The sequence below is a fragment of the Betta splendens genome, chromosome 10, assembly GCF_900634795.4.
Source record: "Betta splendens chromosome 10, fBetSpl5.4, whole genome shotgun sequence".
Taxonomy (NCBI): domain Eukaryota; kingdom Metazoa; phylum Chordata; class Actinopteri; order Anabantiformes; family Osphronemidae; genus Betta; species Betta splendens.
Genome location: NC_040890.2, coordinates 16,259,522 through 16,279,139, shown reverse-complemented (window position 1 = coordinate 16,279,139; position 19,618 = coordinate 16,259,522). Strand labels below are relative to the sequence as shown.

General features: G+C 48.5%; 1 protein-coding gene across 2 annotated transcripts in view; it reads left to right on the top strand.

Moving 5' to 3' along the window:
- slit3 (slit homolog 3 (Drosophila)) overlaps positions 1–19,618 on the top strand; it is a 155,263-nt gene that overhangs the window by 133,424 nt on the left and 2,221 nt on the right. For both annotated transcript variants that reach the window (XM_029164733.3, XM_029164734.3), the window contains 14 exons: positions 557–628; positions 792–874; positions 996–1,076; positions 1,354–1,478; positions 3,173–3,270; positions 5,966–6,105; positions 8,288–8,381; positions 8,739–8,876; positions 9,334–9,574; positions 10,592–10,722; positions 17,743–17,897; positions 18,784–18,929; positions 19,140–19,297; positions 19,401–19,606. In XM_029164733.3, the coding sequence (XP_029020566.1) occupies positions 557–628; positions 792–874; positions 996–1,076; positions 1,354–1,478; positions 3,173–3,270; positions 5,966–6,105; positions 8,288–8,381; positions 8,739–8,876; positions 9,334–9,574; positions 10,592–10,722; positions 17,743–17,897; positions 18,784–18,929; positions 19,140–19,297; positions 19,401–19,606 (1,868 nt within the window). The remainder of the gene's footprint in view (positions 1–556; positions 629–791; positions 875–995; positions 1,077–1,353; positions 1,479–3,172; positions 3,271–5,965; positions 6,106–8,287; positions 8,382–8,738; positions 8,877–9,333; positions 9,575–10,591; positions 10,723–17,742; positions 17,898–18,783; positions 18,930–19,139; positions 19,298–19,400; positions 19,607–19,618) is intronic.

Here is a 19,618-nt window from a genome sequence, read left to right as displayed (position 1 = left end):
TAATTTAGTGAATCATAGTGATTCATGAAGGAATAAAAAATTAATGTAACCTGAATATAGACTAGTCACTTATTACAAGCAGCTGTCGCATATTGTAAGTAGATGAATTGGTCTGATTTCTTGGAACGAGGCAGATGGTCGCCCACCATAAACCTGGTTCTGATGGAGAACTGGGCTTTGGTCTGGGTTCTGTAAACTTTTTATAGTGTCCCGGTGCCGTAGAAGGTCTGAATTTAGTTAACTCTGAATATTTCATTGCGTTGTTCCACCAGCTTTATCTTGCTTTATGCTGTTATATTATAATATTGTTGTTTGTTCATTTGCATCTGTTTGTATTTTATGGTGGATTTTGTTTGTCTGCTTGCTGCAACAAAAGCTGTAAAATTTATTTATTTATTTATTTATTTATTTATTTAAATTTCTTCTTAATGAAGTGGATTAAGCAAAAAATAAAGTTAACCATAAGTCAAAAGGCTGCTGTTTAAAACGTTACCAAGGTCAGTGTTGTGTTTAATATTCATGCACATCCGTTTTTCTTGTTCTCTCTCTCTTGCAGGACTCTCCATGGTAATGACCTTTCAACTATCCCAGAAGGCGCCTTCAACCACCTCACCTCTCTGTCCCACCTGTAAGCTCAGCCCCTGCTTTTGTGTGTGTGTGTGTGTGTGTGTGTGGTTTCTTTCATTGTCAGCAGGGAGACGTTTGCATCATTGCAGTGTTTTTAATTGTGTCCGTGTGTGTGTGTGTGTGTGTGTGTGTGTGTGTGTGTGTGTGTGTGTGTGTGTGTGTAGTGCTCTTGGTGCCAACCCCTTGTACTGTAACTGTGACCTGCGTTGGCTTTCTCAGTGGGTCAAGGCTGGCTTCAAAGAGCCAGGTAAGAAGAGAACCCTCAGTCAATAAGCTATTAAAGCACCTGTAACCAGAACGTGGTGTCGGCCTGTGAGGCATCAGATATTTCACCTAGCATTTAATCAATGCGCCTTGATTTTAAACAGGCATTGCTCGTTGTACTGGACCCCCTGACATGGCCGACAGGCTGCTGCTCACCACACCGCTCAACAGATTCCAGTGTAAAGGTAAGGTTTTTTGTTTGATGGTACCTTAGGTCCTGAGATCAAACCCTACTACATTACACAGAAGAGACACCTCACTTCATCATCAGATCACCTCCTCTGTCCTCTTCATGCTCTGGCCTTTGGAACCAATCACATTTATTGCTCTGCTAAGCTCCAGCTTTTCTTATTCTGCGGGACCTTTTCTTTGCGCACTATTCATTAGGTGAAGTCTGTGAAAGTGTCTTTCAGCGCTACAAGACCACATCTCTTTTCTTTTGTCGTCTGCCATGTTTTTCAGGTCCAGTGGACATCGGCCTGATGTCGAAGTGCGCCCCCTGCCTGGCGTCGCCCTGCCAGAACAATGGCACGTGTGTGTCTGAGGCCGGCGGATCCTACCACTGCACCTGTCCGTATGGGTTTAAGGTGAGACGCTGCAGCTGCAGATCCGACCGCTCACAGGCAGCGTGCGTGATCCTGCCAGCGGCTTCATTACGTGTGGTGCATGTTCTCTGTCCAGTGCAAATGTGCGCTGCCTCTTGTATTTACTTAAAGCTGCGCCAGGTTGTTGGGAAAGCACATCCAACTTGCTCTTTCAAGACACCACAGCATAAAAAAGTCCCGTCTGCTGGGACTGGCTGCACGTGCTGAAAGGCATCCTGCATAGGTGGCCGCCGTGCAGCATAAGCCTGTGGCATTAGCACTGTTATCTGGCTTAGCCCGGGCCTGCATGCATAATGTATATACCTGTTCATTGATAGTGAAATGATGACTGCAGCTGGCTGCGCTGGCGGTATTGACTGATCCAAAGACAAAGGGTGTAATAATTGTCAGGACCCTGCATTAGCATCGGGGAAGACGAGCAAATCTACTACTGAAAGGCCAATTTGCATTCAGGGAGACGTACCCGCGCGTGTGTACGCTTGGCTTGCATGTGTGCGGAGGATAAGGAGGTTATTCCTTTGTGAGGGATTCGTCTGCACTTGGGCCTGTGCTTGTGTGTCTATGAGCACTTTAAAGATACACTTGTGATCTCGTGTGCACAAACGCCTCATAACCTTTAGGCCTTTACAGGAGGACAAAGCTTTAGTCGCACTTTTAATTAAAACATCACTTGCCAAGGTCACTGACTGGAAAACAGAGCCTGTGTGTGTGTGTGTGTGTGTGTGTGTGTGTGTGTGTGTGTGTGTGTGTGTGTGTGTGTGTGTGTGTGTGTGTGTGTGTGTGTGTGTGTGTGTGTGCGTGCGTGTGTGTGTGTGTGTGTGTGTGTGTGCATGTCTGTATGTATTTTCTGTCCGTGTGAGCATCCACTGGGACATTTTTAATTACACTGTGTTAGAGGAAGCAAAGAGGGAGCGACTGAAGAAAAAGGAGGAGGAGAGATAGAAGTGAACGAGGGGAACTACAATACAAGAGACAGCGTGACTAATGAATCATAAGGTAGAATGAAGTGAAGTGAAATTAAGAAAAAAAGGCAAAGGTTGGATGTGAGCTTATTGATAAAAACATCAAGCGAGCTACAGTAAAAAGCCAAAGTATCTAATGAAGATACACGCGTAGTCGTCCACCGCTTGGCTTTGATGGGAGGAAGTGGGAGCGCTGGCGACCAAAGGTTCTGGTGCCTGGAGATTAAAACTGCAGCGTGCGTGATACATGATACACGGCCCTGTTAAAAGCTGTTTATCCAGAAAACAGGTGTGCGGTTAAAAGAGCGATGAATCAAAGGAGTAATATAAACTGTGTCTATTTGTGTTCCACCAGAAAGGATCTGTTCTCCTGCGCTCACTTCATTTCATTATCATAAAAAATGCAATGAGATCTAGTCCTGAAACAGAAAGCTACTGAATCATTACAACAATAGAAAATGAAAAAGCCTGTGACCTTTATTCCATGGACTAGTAAATGTATTTTGGTTTAGCCGTTGTGTTGTTTTGTGTATTTTGTGTTATAATCACCCATGAGCATGAGAGTGGAAGACAGGTAGGCTCTGTGTGCAAAGGTGTCTGTCCCAAAGTGGTTGGATATTTTTAGGCTATTGCAGTCTGTGTTTGAATAGTTAAATTATCTCTGGAAGAAATGAATCCAGTTTAATTTTTAATGTCTTTTCGTCTTTTCTGCAGGGTCAAAACTGTGAATTACCCATCAATGCCTGCATCAGTTTCCCCTGCTCCAACGGAGGAACCTGCCACATCCAGCCCGGCCTCGAAGGCCATTTCAGGTACAGCGCCACGAATGCACCCTATGAAATGGTAACACAACACTTACTTAACGTAAGTATTGCTTGTAGACAGCAGTCCGGTGGGAATCCTGTTTTTCTGCAGGTCAATGCATTTTCTTCTCTACTGCTTCTCACTATTAGTGGAGACATTTCCAAAACTCACCCTGTATTCTCATCTAAATGGAAAATTAACTTTAACTACTCAGGCCCCAGAAATATAGACAGTGTGATTAGAGTGGACAGTCTTGCTTGACCGGACAATGCATTACCGGCAAAAACAGCTTACTTTGACCTTATGATGTGTTTTCCTGCCTGGGTGTGTTGTAGAATGTGGGGTTAGAGAGGAAAGAGCCGACATCTCAGGAGGAAACCTGGTTTGGGTTGCTCATTAGCTCCCTGCGCCCTCTCTGACCTCCTTAACTACTCTAATATGGGCTTAAGTTCTGTTCATATTAGTATAGTATGCAATGTAATATGTAATATAGTATTGGTTCACTGCTCTTTCTTTGAATTGTTTTGTAAGACAATCGCAGTGTTTGCTTGTAAAGCAGCGTGAGGCATTCAGGTCCATGAAGGACTGAAGAGCAGAACACCGGTCGTTTCCTTCTTACACTATGCTTCCAGTTGATGGAGGAGCTCAGACTCGCTTCTCACACACCTGTGGAAGCGCTCAAACGTTCTCTGGCTATGACCTGGAAAGCACTATTCCCTCGCCTTCGATCATCTCGTGACAAATCCCTTTTGGACCTCGAAACTAAAGCAAAAGCGTCAAAGTTAATTTGGAAATAAGTGCCAAGAGACAAAATGTAACTTTGGTAGTGGGCCAGATAATAAAATTAATCAAAATACGCACAAATAGTTTGGAAAAGTGATAAATTAAAACCAGAGTGCATGTGCTTTGCCTTCCTTTTCAGTTCCTCTGTTAAATTGAACCAAACCACATTAAACACATGATATTTTACAATAGTTTGAGAAGCCAAGGAAGGAGCTTATATGGAAATATACACATAGTTAAAAATGCTCATGCTGGTATATGATGTATCCTTTTTCATGGCTGCCAGCATCATCAGTTTTCTTTTTCCCAGGCTCATGACAAACAGTCACTCTGATTGAAACAATTGTCATAAATGTCTTCACCAGATTTGTCTTTTCTTGGAGGCCCGTAACAAGGCCTCTGCCCTTTAAAAAGCTCTGATATGCGTCTGGCCTTTAACGTCCGGCGCGGTAATGATATTAGGGCTCACTTTACCCTTTACAGATCTTCCCCTAATGTTAATACCAACACAGGTGGATAGCGGTGGCCTCCTAGAGACGCGCACTCGGAGATGGAGACGGACAGAAGGAGTCAGAGACCAGACCCCTGTGACATTTTAACATGTTGTATAATGAGCTGGGGATATTCAATCCAAAGTCCAATTAGCCTGGGAAGCGAGCGGGTGGCCATTTGTCAAAGTATATAGTTTAAATGTCAGGAGTGGGATATGACGGCTGCTCCCTGACCCTCTCAGCGCTGGCGCTGCTCTTCTCATTTGTATGTCGTTACCTTTTGTCTCTCTCATAATGTGTTACAGCTCGTGTTGTGAACTCATTATTCCGCCCCTCTTACCCACAGTCGAACCTCAACTGTGGAGGGTGCACAACAGGTTACAGCCACTCCCTAAAAAGCAGAAGCAACAGTGTCTGGCAACGAAAGTCATCAACAAGGACTTATTTTTGCTTCTTTAGAATTAGATTAAACAGAATTAAAAAGAATACAACGCCGGACTATCCTTGAATACAGTAACTGGCAGAAGAAAAGGCTCAATGGGACGCTCAAGTGCTGGAGGAATAAGCAGCCGATAGTTTTGTTAGTTTCTGGCCACAACAGCTCAATAGGTTTAGTGTTTACGTTTGTTTTGGAGTGATTTTGCCCCTAAAGGTCACAAACACAGGTTTATGTATGACAGCAGAAGACTGGCAGACTAACGACTACCACGGTGAGCAAGATAAGAGTTAGTGTGAGAAAATATTACGTTAGCGCTGAAGATAGATGGAAAAAGACAGATTCAGAGTCAAACGACAGGAATAAAGCAGCAGATTAAAGAAGTGAGAGCACACAGAAAAAGCAGCCGCGCGTTAGAAACATGTTGCAGTCGGTCGCCCGGCTGCTCAAACCAGGTTTCCCACGCTCCATGTGTTTGAGTGACCTTGCAGCCGTATCTTTTTCATCCACTTCAAGCAGCCCGACGCATTGAAGTGTTGGCGGAACAGGGAGGTTGTGAGGGAGGACGCGCTACTGAGTGAGCTTTACCTAAAGGTTGCATGTGTGTTTGTGATCTATTATACGCACTTAACGAGGCTGAGATACGAAGGGTGGGGGAGGCAGCGAGATCAAGGGCTGGTGAGGAGGCAGGAGGATGTGAGTCTGCAGGTGGAGGAGACAGAACAATAGGAGGAGGTGGTATTTATAATTAATTTAGAGCCCCAGGTGGGCGTTGTCCAACCGTGGTGCCGTCAAATGAGTTTAACCCAAGTTTAATTTAGTTTGTGATGTGCATCAAAGAAACATCCTCCAGTAACGGGTTAAATGTTGATAGTACAGATGCTACAGATTAAAGCTTTTATAGAAGAATTAACAGTGTGTGTGTGTGTGTGTGTGTGTGTGTGTGTGTGTGTGTGTGTGTGTGTGTGTGTGTGTGTGTGTGTGTGTGTGTAGCTGTGTGTGTCCGCCCGGGTTCGAGGGCCAGCGCTGCGAGTTAAACCCGGACGACTGTGAGGACAACGACTGCGAGAACAACTCGACCTGCGTGGACGGGATCAACAACTACACCTGCGTCTGTCCACCTAATTACGCAGGTGCCCGATCTCACACACACACACACACACACACACACACACACACACACTTAGATATTACTGGAACCCTGTCTTTGTCCCAGGAGACCCCGCAGGGTCACTGGGAACCCTACACTACCGCGCACACACACACACACACACCCACACACACACACACACACACACACACACACACACACACACACACACACACACACACACACACACACACACACACACACACACACACACACACTTAGATATTACTGGAACCCTGTCTTTGTCCCAGGAGACCCCGCAGGGTCACTGGGAACCCTACACTACCGCGCACACACACACACACACACACACACACACACACACACACACACACACAAAAAATTCCATTTTTCACTTTGCTGGGTGGCAGCTCAGTAATGGACAGCCTCTCTGCAGTGACCTGAAAGTGCTCCTGCAGGAGGTTGAGAGAGCAGTCACACAGGAGACGGAGCAGGAGCAGGAGAGGGGATCATGCCGGCATAACACCAAACAGGGCCTGTGAACGGGGGGAGGGAAAAATAAACAAAGCAAGAAAAAAGGTAAAGAAAGGGCCTGAAAAAGGGCAGACGCAGTGAGAGAGAGAGAGAGAAGGAGAAACGTGGTGGAGTCCAGCGAGTTCAAGCTAAAGTGCTGACGGGGAAGTTAAGTTTTTCTGCCCGTGACGATGTCTCCTAAGGCGCATACACAGCCTCTCACACAGCTGCTCCCCACTGGACACACCATGTCATTATCATTGTTGGCATGGAGGAGCCTCGCAAACTGCCAGCCACCACATACAGCTGTTACACACACACACACGCACACACACACACACACACACACACACACACACACGCACGCACGCACGCACGCACGCACGCACGCACGCACACACACACACACACACACACCACACCACGGCCTGGTTGCTTTGGCTCACAACCTCCTCTACGCTCAGTGAACCACGGCGTAATCATCAGGTGTCACATTAAGAGGACCGTCCTTCGCTGGTCTCCGCTTTCTCCGAACTCAGCAACCAAGACTGTCACATTATATTTGCAGCAGGGAGGGAAAAAAGTCAAGATTTAAGGGCGCAAGACCTTTTAAACAGCTGATATAAGGGTTCTGCAACAGTGGAGGTTTATTCCAACATGAGCGAGCTGTGGTTGCACGAAACCACCACATGCTGTACTTAACGAATTCAGTGTCGGTGTGTTGTTCAGATTTAGCAATGCTGCTGTGTTGGTTTGTTTTAGAGAGGAAAAGGGTCACAAGAACCCTATTTATCCTCTGGAAACAATAATGTGAACTCATTTAATTTAGTTTTATTTTACAATATGACCGTTAAGATTTTACCACTTTAATTATTACTTAGTTAAACAAGAGAACAACACAGCATTGCTTTATTGTACAAGGTGCACTGTAACAAATAAACATTAGCATTAGCATTAGCATTTTAAAGGCCAGCGGCTAAATCAGTCACAAGATGTTGTCTCCAGACGTAATAATCTCAACCACAGACTCATTTGTGCATGATGATGATAGCAAGCTATTACAGTGTTGCAGTGACAAATTAGTTGAACACAAGTCTGGAACTTTTTTTTGTATTTTCACATATAATCTCCTGGAGTTGCAGGAGTATCGCTTTTTGCTGTGCTGCTGTATCGTTGAACACGTGTCTGGAGGCCCTGAGAAAAGGCTGCTGGAGACAGACAGGGAGGGAGTGAGGCAGCAGGATTAGATTAAAGCAGGCAGAGAACGATGGAAATGTGTTTGACCTTTCTCAATACGACCAGCTTCAGCCACGGCTTTTACACACGCCGTTAACCCCTCACAGCCCTGGAGCCAATGTGTGTGTGTGTGTACGTCTGTAGACCACCGCTATAAACCCCCGTCTCCATCAGCTCTGAGAAAAAGGTGATAATGCCACTCCCTGTGTGTTTCTGCCTTATCTGAGGCCCTGGACAGAATGGATACACACATAAATGAGCTTTTCCCACCTCCCTCCCGACTTGTTCTGCTTTTGGTCTGTGATTTTAAAACCAGCAGAGCGTGAGTGAGCTCCTGCGTCCTTTGCGTTGCGTTGGCGCCACCGTCTCCGTCTTGTTTTAAACACACACACCTGGTAATGTGCCTTTACATGCAGCGCTTTTATTTGCTGAGGAAATATTTTCACTGTCGCCAGGTGACCTGTGCGAGGAGGTGGTTGACCCCTGTCTCCAGGGCTTCGACCCCTGTCAGCACGATTCAAAGTGCATCCACGTCGGCCGCAGTTACAGGTGAGTGACAGCTTCACGGACGTTCGGCACTTAAAAAGGTCAGAGGTCGCTAAAGGTCGAAAGGTCGAACAGGAGGGAAGTAGAAGAAAGGTCAATAAGTTGAAAGTGAACTTATGAATTCCTTGCTGAACAGTGTTGACATCAAATAGAACTTCAGACAGAAAAGCATATGAGGATTGTGTAAAAAAACAGGTTGTTGGTAAAATGTATTTATTTTAAAATACATAATGTTTTATTAGTTGGTAAATCCCTTTTCCATTGCATGTACAGTCTTAGTATTAGTGTTAGCGACAACGTCTCAAACAGGAGGAGGAGGTTAAGAGGTCTCAAAGCCGTTTCATCTCCGTGATGCTGTAGGTGCGAGTGTTTGCCGGGATACGTGGGCCAACACTGTGAGCAGGACTACAACGACTGCCTGGAGAACAAGTGTCAGCACGGAGCGGAGTGCGTCGACGCCGTCAACGGCTACACCTGCATCTGCAGAGAGGGTTTCAGGTGAGAGCATCACCTGAATGCAGACGAACACCACGAACGCCAGACTGGGAGGAGATGCAGATGGTGCTTCATAATCAGACACTTGACTGTCTGGTCCCCCCAGTGTGTGTGTGTGTGTGTGTGTGTGTGTGTGTGTGTGTGTGTGTGTGTGTGTGTGTGTGTGTGTGTGTGTGTGTGTGCAGCAGATGCGACTCCATGTGGGTAATTATAGTAGAAACTGTTGGCCAGATAGAAACAAATTCATCACAAGGGAGAGAAAAGTGGAGACAAAAGAAAAACATTGTTAGAGGAAACAAAGACTGGAAGTTCTGAAGCAGATAGCAGTTATGGTGATGTCATCATTCTGGTGCATAGCAATAATATAATAAGCAGTGGACTCTATTAAAAACATGAGACTAGTTCATAGCAGCACTTTTCAGGATCATTCAGTTCTCTGTTTGATCGGCTCCTCCCTCAGCGGCCTGTTCTGTGAGAACCCTCCTCCGATGATCCTGCTGCAGACCAGTCCCTGTGACCAGTCCGACTGCCAGAACGGCGCCCAGTGCCTGGTGGATGTCGGGGAGCCCGTGTGCCGCTGCATGCCAGGTTTCTACGGCAGCAAATGCGACAAGCTGGCCACCGTTCACTTCCTGGGCCGGGACGCATACGTGGAGCTGCCGGGCGCCAAGCTCCGCCCCACCGCCCACATCGCGTTACAGGTACGGCGCCGCCCACCTGCAGTCTCCTGCAGCGCACGTCACATCCGCCTCCCACGTCTGCAGCCGCGCTCACAGAGCACGCGCACACACCCATGTTTGCGTCTGCAGACTGTACATGTGGGACACCAGAGAGTCGCATCCTAATAGAGACGCCCTCCTCCTCTTTAGGAAACGAGTGTAAGTCAGTAAAGAAGCAACAAGGAGGGAAGGCGGCTAATTGATATTTACCACCTGTTTGGATCCGCGTGTGTGTGTGTGTGTGTGTGTTCTTCTGTGCTCCTGCCAGAAGCTTTCAACATGAGTGCCAAGGCTGTTAAAACTCTACCAAGAGGCCCCGACTCTGAGGCGCGAGAGAAAAATGAAAAAAATAATGAAAGGGCCACAGCACCTCGTAAATCACTCAATACGTTTCTCTTTTCCCTTTCAGTTTCCCTCCAATCTGCATCCCGACTTCTCCCCTCTCCCATCTCCCTCCATCCTGCGTCTCTCGCTCACGCCTTCTCCCCCGTCCCTCTCCCCTTGCCTCACCCCCGTCCCTCTCCTCTCGTCTCCAGCACCTTGTTAGCAGGTGTTGACTTGGCCGTGCTCCACTGGAACCCGAGTGTTAAGTGCTTGGCCCCTTGGCCTCATTTCCAACTCGCTAGTTAGTTAGCGCTTAGCCGAGCATGCACGCAAGCGTGACCTGTCAAGTGTGTGTGTGTGTGGGAGAACCTCATTTAGAGACGTGTGTGGCGGAAAATACATTTTCTCCTCATTTCCTCACAGCTTTTTTTTCTCCTACAGCGGTTTAAACAGGGGACATATCTTCAATCAAAACTGTATTTATTTTTTTATCCTCATTTGATTTGAATTTACGGCTGCTGCACTATTAAGTAGTGAGTAGTGAGTTACTGCTGTAGACGGCCAGCAGCACTTTAAAGCAGGTGGTTGTGGTTAAAATGAACCGCTGGCGCTCATGTTTTCTTTTAGCAGCGGCGAGAAGATGAAGCTGTAGCGTGACAGCGTTTGTCTCTGCAGGTGGCCACAGACAAGGACAACGGCATCCTGTTGTATAAGGAGGACCACGACCCGCTGGCTCTGGAGCTGTACCAGGGTCACATACGCCTCATCTACGACATCGCCAACTACCCACCCACCACCGTGTATAGGTAGGTCCCACACATAGACGCAGAGCACGCAATTAAAGCGCTGCATTGTGAGCGTCCTACACGTCTACGCTCAAACCGTACAAACCCACACAGCTCATTCACTCAGACGTACTGTGCATTTTAAATCCGCTGAATGAGAGTTACAGTACAACATGTGAGAGAAGTTCAAGGTTTGACAGTATTTAAGAATGCACCAAGTGAATGCACATGTATAGAGGGAAAGTCTGCTGGAAGTTGAAGCCTTCAGGGATCTGCTCTCTTCATACAGTGGGTGCTTATTGGGCCGCGTGCGCTGTGCATAGATCATCGGGCCTTTTTTTTCTCCCACGCACGCAGCAGATCTGTCTGAGCTCCTCCATCTGTAAATAAACATGAACTCAGAAAAATGCCTTTACAGGATGAGAGAGACAGAAGAAAGGCTTCTCCTTGTAAAGCTTCAAACAAAGCCCACGTTTACTGGGTCACTGCTACTGTGTCACTTGGATATTACTAAAATACCACCTATGTGAACAGCTTCACAAGAACAATAACAGCCATGAAATATGTGAAGAAGTATAATTGGCAGACACGCATTCAAAAGGAGAAAGAAAAAGAAGCTACAGTTTAAAGGTAGAGGGTTGAAAATAAGGAGGGAGACAGAGACAGGTTGGATGTCTTTACACTGAAGGGGACATGAAGACAAATAGGACCTGTTCTGTCTGGAAGACGCCAATACATTTCGGGATTCGATATCATCGTCGGGTTCTCACGGATCAGACGTCCGCGCCGACTCCCCGGTGCCATGACGACCGCTGCGTCGTTCCCTGTGTGCGCGCGTTGAAATACGCTGCGTGCAAAAGCGACGTGGGATCGCACAAGGGCACCGCTCTGCCAGGCCAAACACAGCCAAAGTTTCCAGAGCTCCTTCCAGTGGAAGATAATGGGAGGCGATTATCGCTGGTGCCAGAAATTCCAACATGTATTCCAACATGGAAAAGCACGAAAAAAGTCGTCAACCTGTAAAAGCAAATGTATTAATTGCAATAGGAAAAGGTGGGTCATGGAGGGTAATAGTGAAAACCCCTAGCAACAGGCTAGCACTGGGCCCACTTCTAGGTAAACGACACCAGGGTATGAAAATTAATTGAATACACTTTAATACAATACTGTGTAAACACTGGAAATGTTTTAGCAGCTCTGAGTGATGGTGGCAGCCGCTGCATTCACGCCAACTGCAAATGAAGGAAGAAACGACCAAGGGAGTGAGACAGATGTTTGTGTAACTGAGTGAAGTGAAAACGGAGGAGAGCGATGGGAAAGGAGCGGGACGCGGCCGGGAAGGCGAGATGAAAGCGGACAAACGAGGGAAAGAGTTTGTTGGCTTCTCATTCGCTGCCCATTCTTCTTGCTCCATATTCCAATCAGTGATTTTTCTGTGACGTCTGGCTTTGTGGTTTTGGCTCGGCGCTGCTCCATTGTCTCTGCGGGTAGAGACAAGGGCACCGGAGGAGGAGGAGGAGGAGGAGGAGGAGGAGGAGGTAATGGCAGCCGCGCCGCTTCTGATGATAATGTGCAGTCTGCTCACAAGGCGTCTGATGCAGGATTACGATGTTACGTCATATTACAGTTCTAGCTGTGGAATAAGAGACGTGAGCTGTGACCGCATCTGAATCTGCAGGAACAAACGAACTGAGCCCTTCTGGGCGCCGTCCTGCTCCACGTCGCAGGTATTCATGCTGGCTGTCGTTAAACGCGAGGTGTTAAGCTGTTAACGGCCAGATACGCTCCGAACGGACACCGACAGCCGACACCCATGTGGTTCCTCTTAGAACTCGGTTGGTGTCTGCGCGTCTGGCTCACACGTGCGCACTCGTAAACGCTGGGCTGCAGGCGTGAGCTGAGCCTGGGGGTCACTGTGCCCCGGGGTCCTGACTTACAGGTAGTTCTCACCTGCTTCGGTATCGCTGCTTGTAGCCTTGGTGCATCTGAGCTGCCTTTGTTGTCTTCTGCGACCTTTGATCGCTGACGCATGCAAACAGCTTAATTAGAATATCAACGCGATGCCCATTGAACTGTGCAGATTATTTTTACCCATGCGTCTCCGGGGAGGCCGCGGGTCAGGGTCCGCGCCGGAGCTGCAGCCCTGAGGTGTTCAAGGAGACCTCAGGGCAGAGATGTGCTAAGAGCGCTTCTGTTTTTCCAATCACGAAGCAATTCACCAATATTTGTCTAGACGGCCTGTTTTTTCTCATACATGAAGCTGTTTTTATAATGTGGATGGGAAAATGTAGAAAACACTCTTCCCAAATGTGACCTTAACCAGGAGACGTGTTCATATTAGCAATACATGACACATAGTGGTTGGGAAAGGTACAACACGACAGGAAGGATGGAGAGAATGAAAGAATGGAAAGGATGGGGTGATTCTAATTAGACGCTGGCACAGATGGGGAGGAGTGGAGGCTGGGTTGAAAAGGTTGAGCAGGGGGCGAGCGAGGCACAGGCGGGGGGGGGGTGCATATGGAGTCACACACTGACCGGAATAAACAGACAGACCGAAGGACGGACGGACGGGTGCTAGACGCAGGGCTTGAATTAAATACCAGGCAGCACAATGAAGGGGTAACTGGGTAGAACACGGCGTCTGCCAGAGGAGAGGAGGGTGAGGGATAAAACAGATGTCAAACTGCAGAGAGCGTGAGACACAGGCGAGCGTCAGGACGGATGAGAGAGGAGTAGGATGACAGAAGGACGGAGAGTGAACCACCGTGATCCGGGGAATTATGCTTTTCTCGTCTCGTTAACATGACACGGGCCACGCCTTTGAAGGAGACAGACAGACAGGAGAGAGCGAGGGAGAGCGCGAGAAGGAGAGAGAGAGTGGGACAGAGAGGACCCAGAGAGGAAATGCAGGAAACACACAGAGAACATGGCTTCTCCGTCCACGGACCCAAACCGCAGCGTTGCACAAGCGCGTCCTTTAACCCGCGCCGCCGCTGTGAGTGTTTAACCGCCCACACAGTCGGAGCAGAACCCTCCTGGCAGGTGATCAACGTGGCACGGTCCATAGAGTTCCCGCAGCCGCACCGCTGAGGCCCGGTGCCAGTCGTCGGGCTGCGTCTGAGCGGTGCAGCCGGGCTGGAAACTGCTGGAAGCTGATAACACGCTGTTTTATCAGCGTGTGAAGTCTCCTGGACTCATCAGCTGCAGCCGTGCACTTCTTCAAACGCTGCCTTGTTTGCTTGTTTACCACGCTGCACCGTCTTTGCTGCCGTCGCCAGAGCATGACTGCATTATTATTATTAACACCACCTGTAGAACGCTGGAAGCGCTTTGCGTCACCCGCATGCGTACGCGAAAGGCAAATGAGACAACGAGGAGGCGCAGAAACAAGGTTGTGTCCGGGAGAAAGAGGAAGGAGGAATTCATCCTGAAGGATGCATCTAAACGGTGGGAAATAAAAAGGATGCCAGACCTGGAGGACGGGGGAGTTTTAGATTGGAAGGTAGCAGGAAGACGAGAGTGACAGCAAGAGACATGGGAGAAGGTGCACAAGTCCTTCAACGCGCCCTCATTAGCAGCACGTGAAAGAATGCCCAGCGTTAAATGAACATGTATGAGCGCGTGTGGGAGGAGGCAGACAGAGTGTGTTTGTTGTGTATTAATGCGCTGCCCTTTACTAAATGCCAAAGTAATCTCCCACCGGGTCAAAGCCAGTGCATCTACTGTTGCTCATCAACAACAGAGGCAGAGAGAGGGATGCGGGGACAGACGGGGACGAGGAAAACAGGCAGATGGAAGACGGAGCGCTGGGCGGATGGATGGGGAGACGGGAGCAGGGCGAGGAGGAATGATGATGAGAGGCCGGACAGGGGAAGGTGGAGGGAAACAGGTTGTTGGAGGGAGCACGATAGTAAAACCCCCTCCGCTGCAAAACCATTAGAGCAGAATAATAATTAGTCCTATTAAATAACTTTTTTGCAGGCCAGTGTGTTGAATCATATTTATTACACACTCTCCTACTGTATGACCTCAGCAGCATTTATGAACCCTGTGTTATGGAAGTTACAGTCAGATTGTCATAAACATTTACACCAATCATTACTTGGAAGTCATTTGTGTAAAGTCAGCGAATGAATGAATGAACGTCTGAGCTGAGGTGGTTCCTAAAAGCCTCAACTCTGCAGTTCAAACACAGACAATCCTTGAATCTTATAGGTTTAAAGGCTCAGGGGCAATTCAGACATTCTAATGCTGAAACCTCATAGGTCTGAAACAACAAGGGACTCATTCCTGAAGCCCTGCATCAAAAATCCAGCGAATCCGCGCCTGTGAACTGAACTGGCTGGTCTGGATTAATGAACGCCCGGAAAGAGGGAAGAAAGAAAACAGTGAAGGAGCTCGCTGTTCAGCAGCTGCCATCTCAGCAAAGACTAATTGAGGTTACCACGGCAATATGGGACTGGGATGCTTGTCTGCTGAACATCAATTTAATCAGATTGGACTGCTAATCACAAACACACAACTGTTAGTCCATCTGTAGCTGTGGGGACACGAGCTGACGTCTCGCTTCCCATAGGACCTTAAAAGTACAGTGTGTCCACGCAACCTATAGACACATGCAAAGAGTAAATGCACAGTGAAGTAGGGCAGTAAAGTTCTCTTCTTCTTCTTCTTCTTCTTCTTCTTCTTGCACACACATGCACTGAAACATCAGATTCCCCTCAAGATTCCCTTGAAACCTGGAGTTTGTTTTAGACTGTTTGTGCAAAGAAACAAACAAAATTATATGTACTTCAACAAAAAGTACACGTTCGCAAACATGCACGGCTCACAGCATGTGCATGCAATGGGGTGTAGAGAACTGTAAGTAAACAACAGCAGTGTCTAATTAGATTCAGTGTAAGCGGATACGTGCCGTTGTTTCTAATACAAAGGGTCTGAGATAAAGTCAAGGACCTATAATTACCTCTGGCTTCGAGCTGGAGTCGGTACAAAAACTGTCACTTTTAAGTTCATTCAAAGTTTATTTATTTGTGTATGTGCTGATTCTGGATTTATTTGATTCTGGCCTGACAGGAAATTGACATTTCTTGTGGGTTTGGATGAACAATGAGAGTAAGAGAGAACGAGAGAGAGAGAGAGAGAGAGAGAGAGAGAGAGAGAGAGAGAGAGGCCACTGAAATTGGCTTTGACGTCTGTTTGTTTTTAGTGCATTTTAGTAATACACAGGCTCAGCTCAGTCAATTCAAATGCACATGAATACATATGTTCTCAAATCCTGTGAATGAATTGTTATTCGCATCGTTTCAATGCCTCTACAAACCTGCATACACACACACACAATACGTCCCTCAGCCCGTGAAAAATGTCGACTTATCAAAACCACCAGTGAACGTCACACTCTGAACACTTGTCCTCTACTGCCACCCGGTGGCCTTTGGTCTCACAGCAGGACTCGAAGTGGAGTCGAGAGGCGTCTGTGAAGTCCACAAATGTGTAGAAATCAATTTGAGCGCGTCTTCAGCTTGAACACATTTAAAAAGAGCATAAAAAGGCTGTTGGATGAAAATGGAGGATCCTTAGAAGAGGAGAGGGAGCAGGAGTGAACGGGGCGAGAGAGGAAGAGCAGAGCAACAATGAGACCAAGGTGGAGGTGAGGAGAGAAAGGAGGGAAGGAGGAGCAGAGCAGAATGCAGACGGAGGAGACGATGGCAGCGAACTCCTCTCTCTCCAGCAGACCTTCATCCCGCTCGGTGGCAGCGGGGCCGTTTGAAGCCATTATTGAATTACACGGCTCCTAATGGAAACCATGTATGTGTCTGTCTTGGGTCCACTGTGAATTTGGAGCACTTAAAGTGGAAACCACACGCTAAACGCTGAGCGCCAGCGCAGCGGTGGCATCAGTGACGGCGCAGTCACAACGGGGACAAACCTATTGTTGGGTTTGTTGTTATTGTGTGGTGGAAGTGCACGACCTAAAAAGGGCTTAACGAAGTAATACATCATAAGTAACAGCAGGAAGAACAATGCTCCGTCTCCATTCTCTTCTTTTTCTCCCTTTGATTATGATTCAGTCCATTCTCGTCACCTCTTTCATCATCTTCTGCGCATCAGCAGTTTCGCCCGACGTCGCGCTGACTCGTCTCCACCACTCACGGCCTCACGACCGGCCGCTCACGCAGCGTCTGTGCAGCCTGAACACACTGTAAACAGCTGTCAATCCTCAGCAGGCAGACAAAGATGTAGTGTCCTGATGTTTGGCTGTGGGAGTCTAGACCAGAGACCACCAGCGGAAAGAGCGGCCTCGCTTGTCTTTCCCTTTTTTTACCTTTTTTGTTTTCTTGCAGTTTGAGGGAAGGAGGAACTTGGGTGAACGGAGGCACAGTCAACTTTACCACCTCTCTCTCGCTCTCTCTCTCTCTCTCTCTCTCGCTCTCTCTCCACTCCTCGGCCGGTGCCAAACCACTGTCTCTGTAGCTGTCTGTCGCGTCTCCAGCAAAAACCGCTTAGTGGGGAATCTCAGACGCACACTCTCATACACAGAGACACACAATCTGTTCCCAAGGTCAGGAAAGGTGCAGCAGGTCACGATCCTGCTCCACTGCAGGCTCCTGTATCTCACAAATAGTCTGGCCTGAGTAGTTTAAATTGAGCCTCACCCCATCTCTGAGCAAACATCTGTGCGGTCAGGGACCCATTTCCGGGCCTCACCCCCCATGTTGGAAACCCACGGTCACATCAGGGGCAGATTTAGCCTCTTTCAGCAGGAGGTCGGTTTGTGTGTGGAGGACGTTATCAGTGTGCTTTATGTTGGAGTGCTTCAACACAGATTCTTTTTTCATTTAGTTTGGTCCATTTGCAAAAACAACAAAACAAAGAAAAATAATATGTTTGACTTGAAAATGTTTGGAGTCTGTTTTGTGTCTTGTGTTTTTCCTCCCGGAGTTGTAGTGTAGGTCTGGTGTAGAATTCAGCTGTAATTTATTACAACAGAAACCACGCTGAAAACCTCCCCGTCCTTTGTTCTGTGTTTAACAGCGTGGAGTCTGTGAACGACGGCCTCTTCCACACGGTGGAGCTGCTAATTCAGAACCGCTCGCTCAGTCTGGTGGTGGACAACGGAGCTCCCAAGAGCCTGGGCAAGCTGGCGCGGCAGCCCTCCGTGGACCACAACAGCCAGCTTTACATAGGAGGTGGGCACGCGCGCACACACACACACACACACACGATCACAACAGCCAGCTTTACATAGGAGGTGGGCACACACACACACACACACACACACACACACACACACACACGACCACAACAGCCAGCTTTACATAGGAGGTGGGCACGCGCGCACACACACACACACACACACGATCACAACAGCCAGCTTTACATAGGAGGTGGGCACACACACACACACACACACACACACACACACACACACACGACCACAACAGCCAGCTTTACATAGGAGGTGGGCACACGCGCACACACACACACACACACACACACACACACACACACACACACACACACACACACACACACACACACACGCACACACACACACATGCACACACACAGACAGACACACACACATACACACACATGCACACACACTCACACACACACACACACACACACACACACACACACACACACACACACACACACGCACACACACACACACATGCACACACACAGACAGACACACACACATACACACACACACACACACGACCACAACAGCCAGCTTTACATAGGAGGTGGGCACACGCGCACAAACACACACACACACACACACACACACACACACACACACACACACACACATGACCACAACAGCCAGCTTTACATAGGAGGTGGGCACACGCGCACAAACACACACACACACACACATGACCACAACAGCCAGCTTTACATAGGAGGTGGGCACACACACACACACACACACACACACACACACACACACACACACACACACACACACACACACACACACGACCATAACAGCCAGCTTTACATAGGAGGTGGGCACACACACACACACACTCTACTACTCCTAACTCCTTTTTTCTAATTTCCCAGGGGTCCCGTCTCAGGTTGTGGCCTTGGGTCTGCGGCCCGGACCCGACCGCTCCCTTCAGGCTTTTAATGGCTGTATTCACAATGTCCGAATCAACGGGGAGCCTCAAGACCTCAGCTACAGAACCACAGGAGGAGGAGGAGGCAAGGTAATTACTGCACAAGGGCCAAAGAGGCTCATAACGGACTACTCACCGTACCAGAGATGGAGGAAAACACTGATGCTGACTCATATCATCGTCTACAATCCAAATGATGGCAATAGTGCCGATCCTCCATACAGTGCATGCAGTAACCTTCTGTCATTTCCTTATTATGGTGCATTATTTACATGTCTGTGTCTTTCGTCCTCTCACCAGAGCGACAGCGTCCTCGCAGGGTGTCACTCGTGCAGCGTGTGCGCTCAGGGCTCATGCAGGGAGGGGGGTGAGGCGGGGGTGACCTGCGACTGTGGCCCCGGACGCAGCGGGCCGCTGTGTGACCAGACCACGGTACCGGGCCCCTGTCAGAACAGCAGGTAGGCCCACGCGCCCCTCGGCCGCCCGCTATTGATGCCGCTCCATCACTGTGTTCGATCCCAGGCCCGAGGCCTCATGTTTCCTCCCCACGTCCTGCTCCAGGTGCGTTCACGGTCAGTGCGTGGCCAAGGGCCAGTCCTACAGCTGTCAGTGCAGCCTCGGCTTCCAGGGCCAGTTCTGTGACCGACGGCAGGAGCCGGCGGCCTGCAGAGGGCGGCGCTGTGGCCACGGGGAGTGCCGCGTGTCGGAGGGCGGGGAGCCGGTGTGCCTGTGTCAGCCCGGCTACACCGGAGCCGCCTGCGACTCAGGTAGGATGAAGA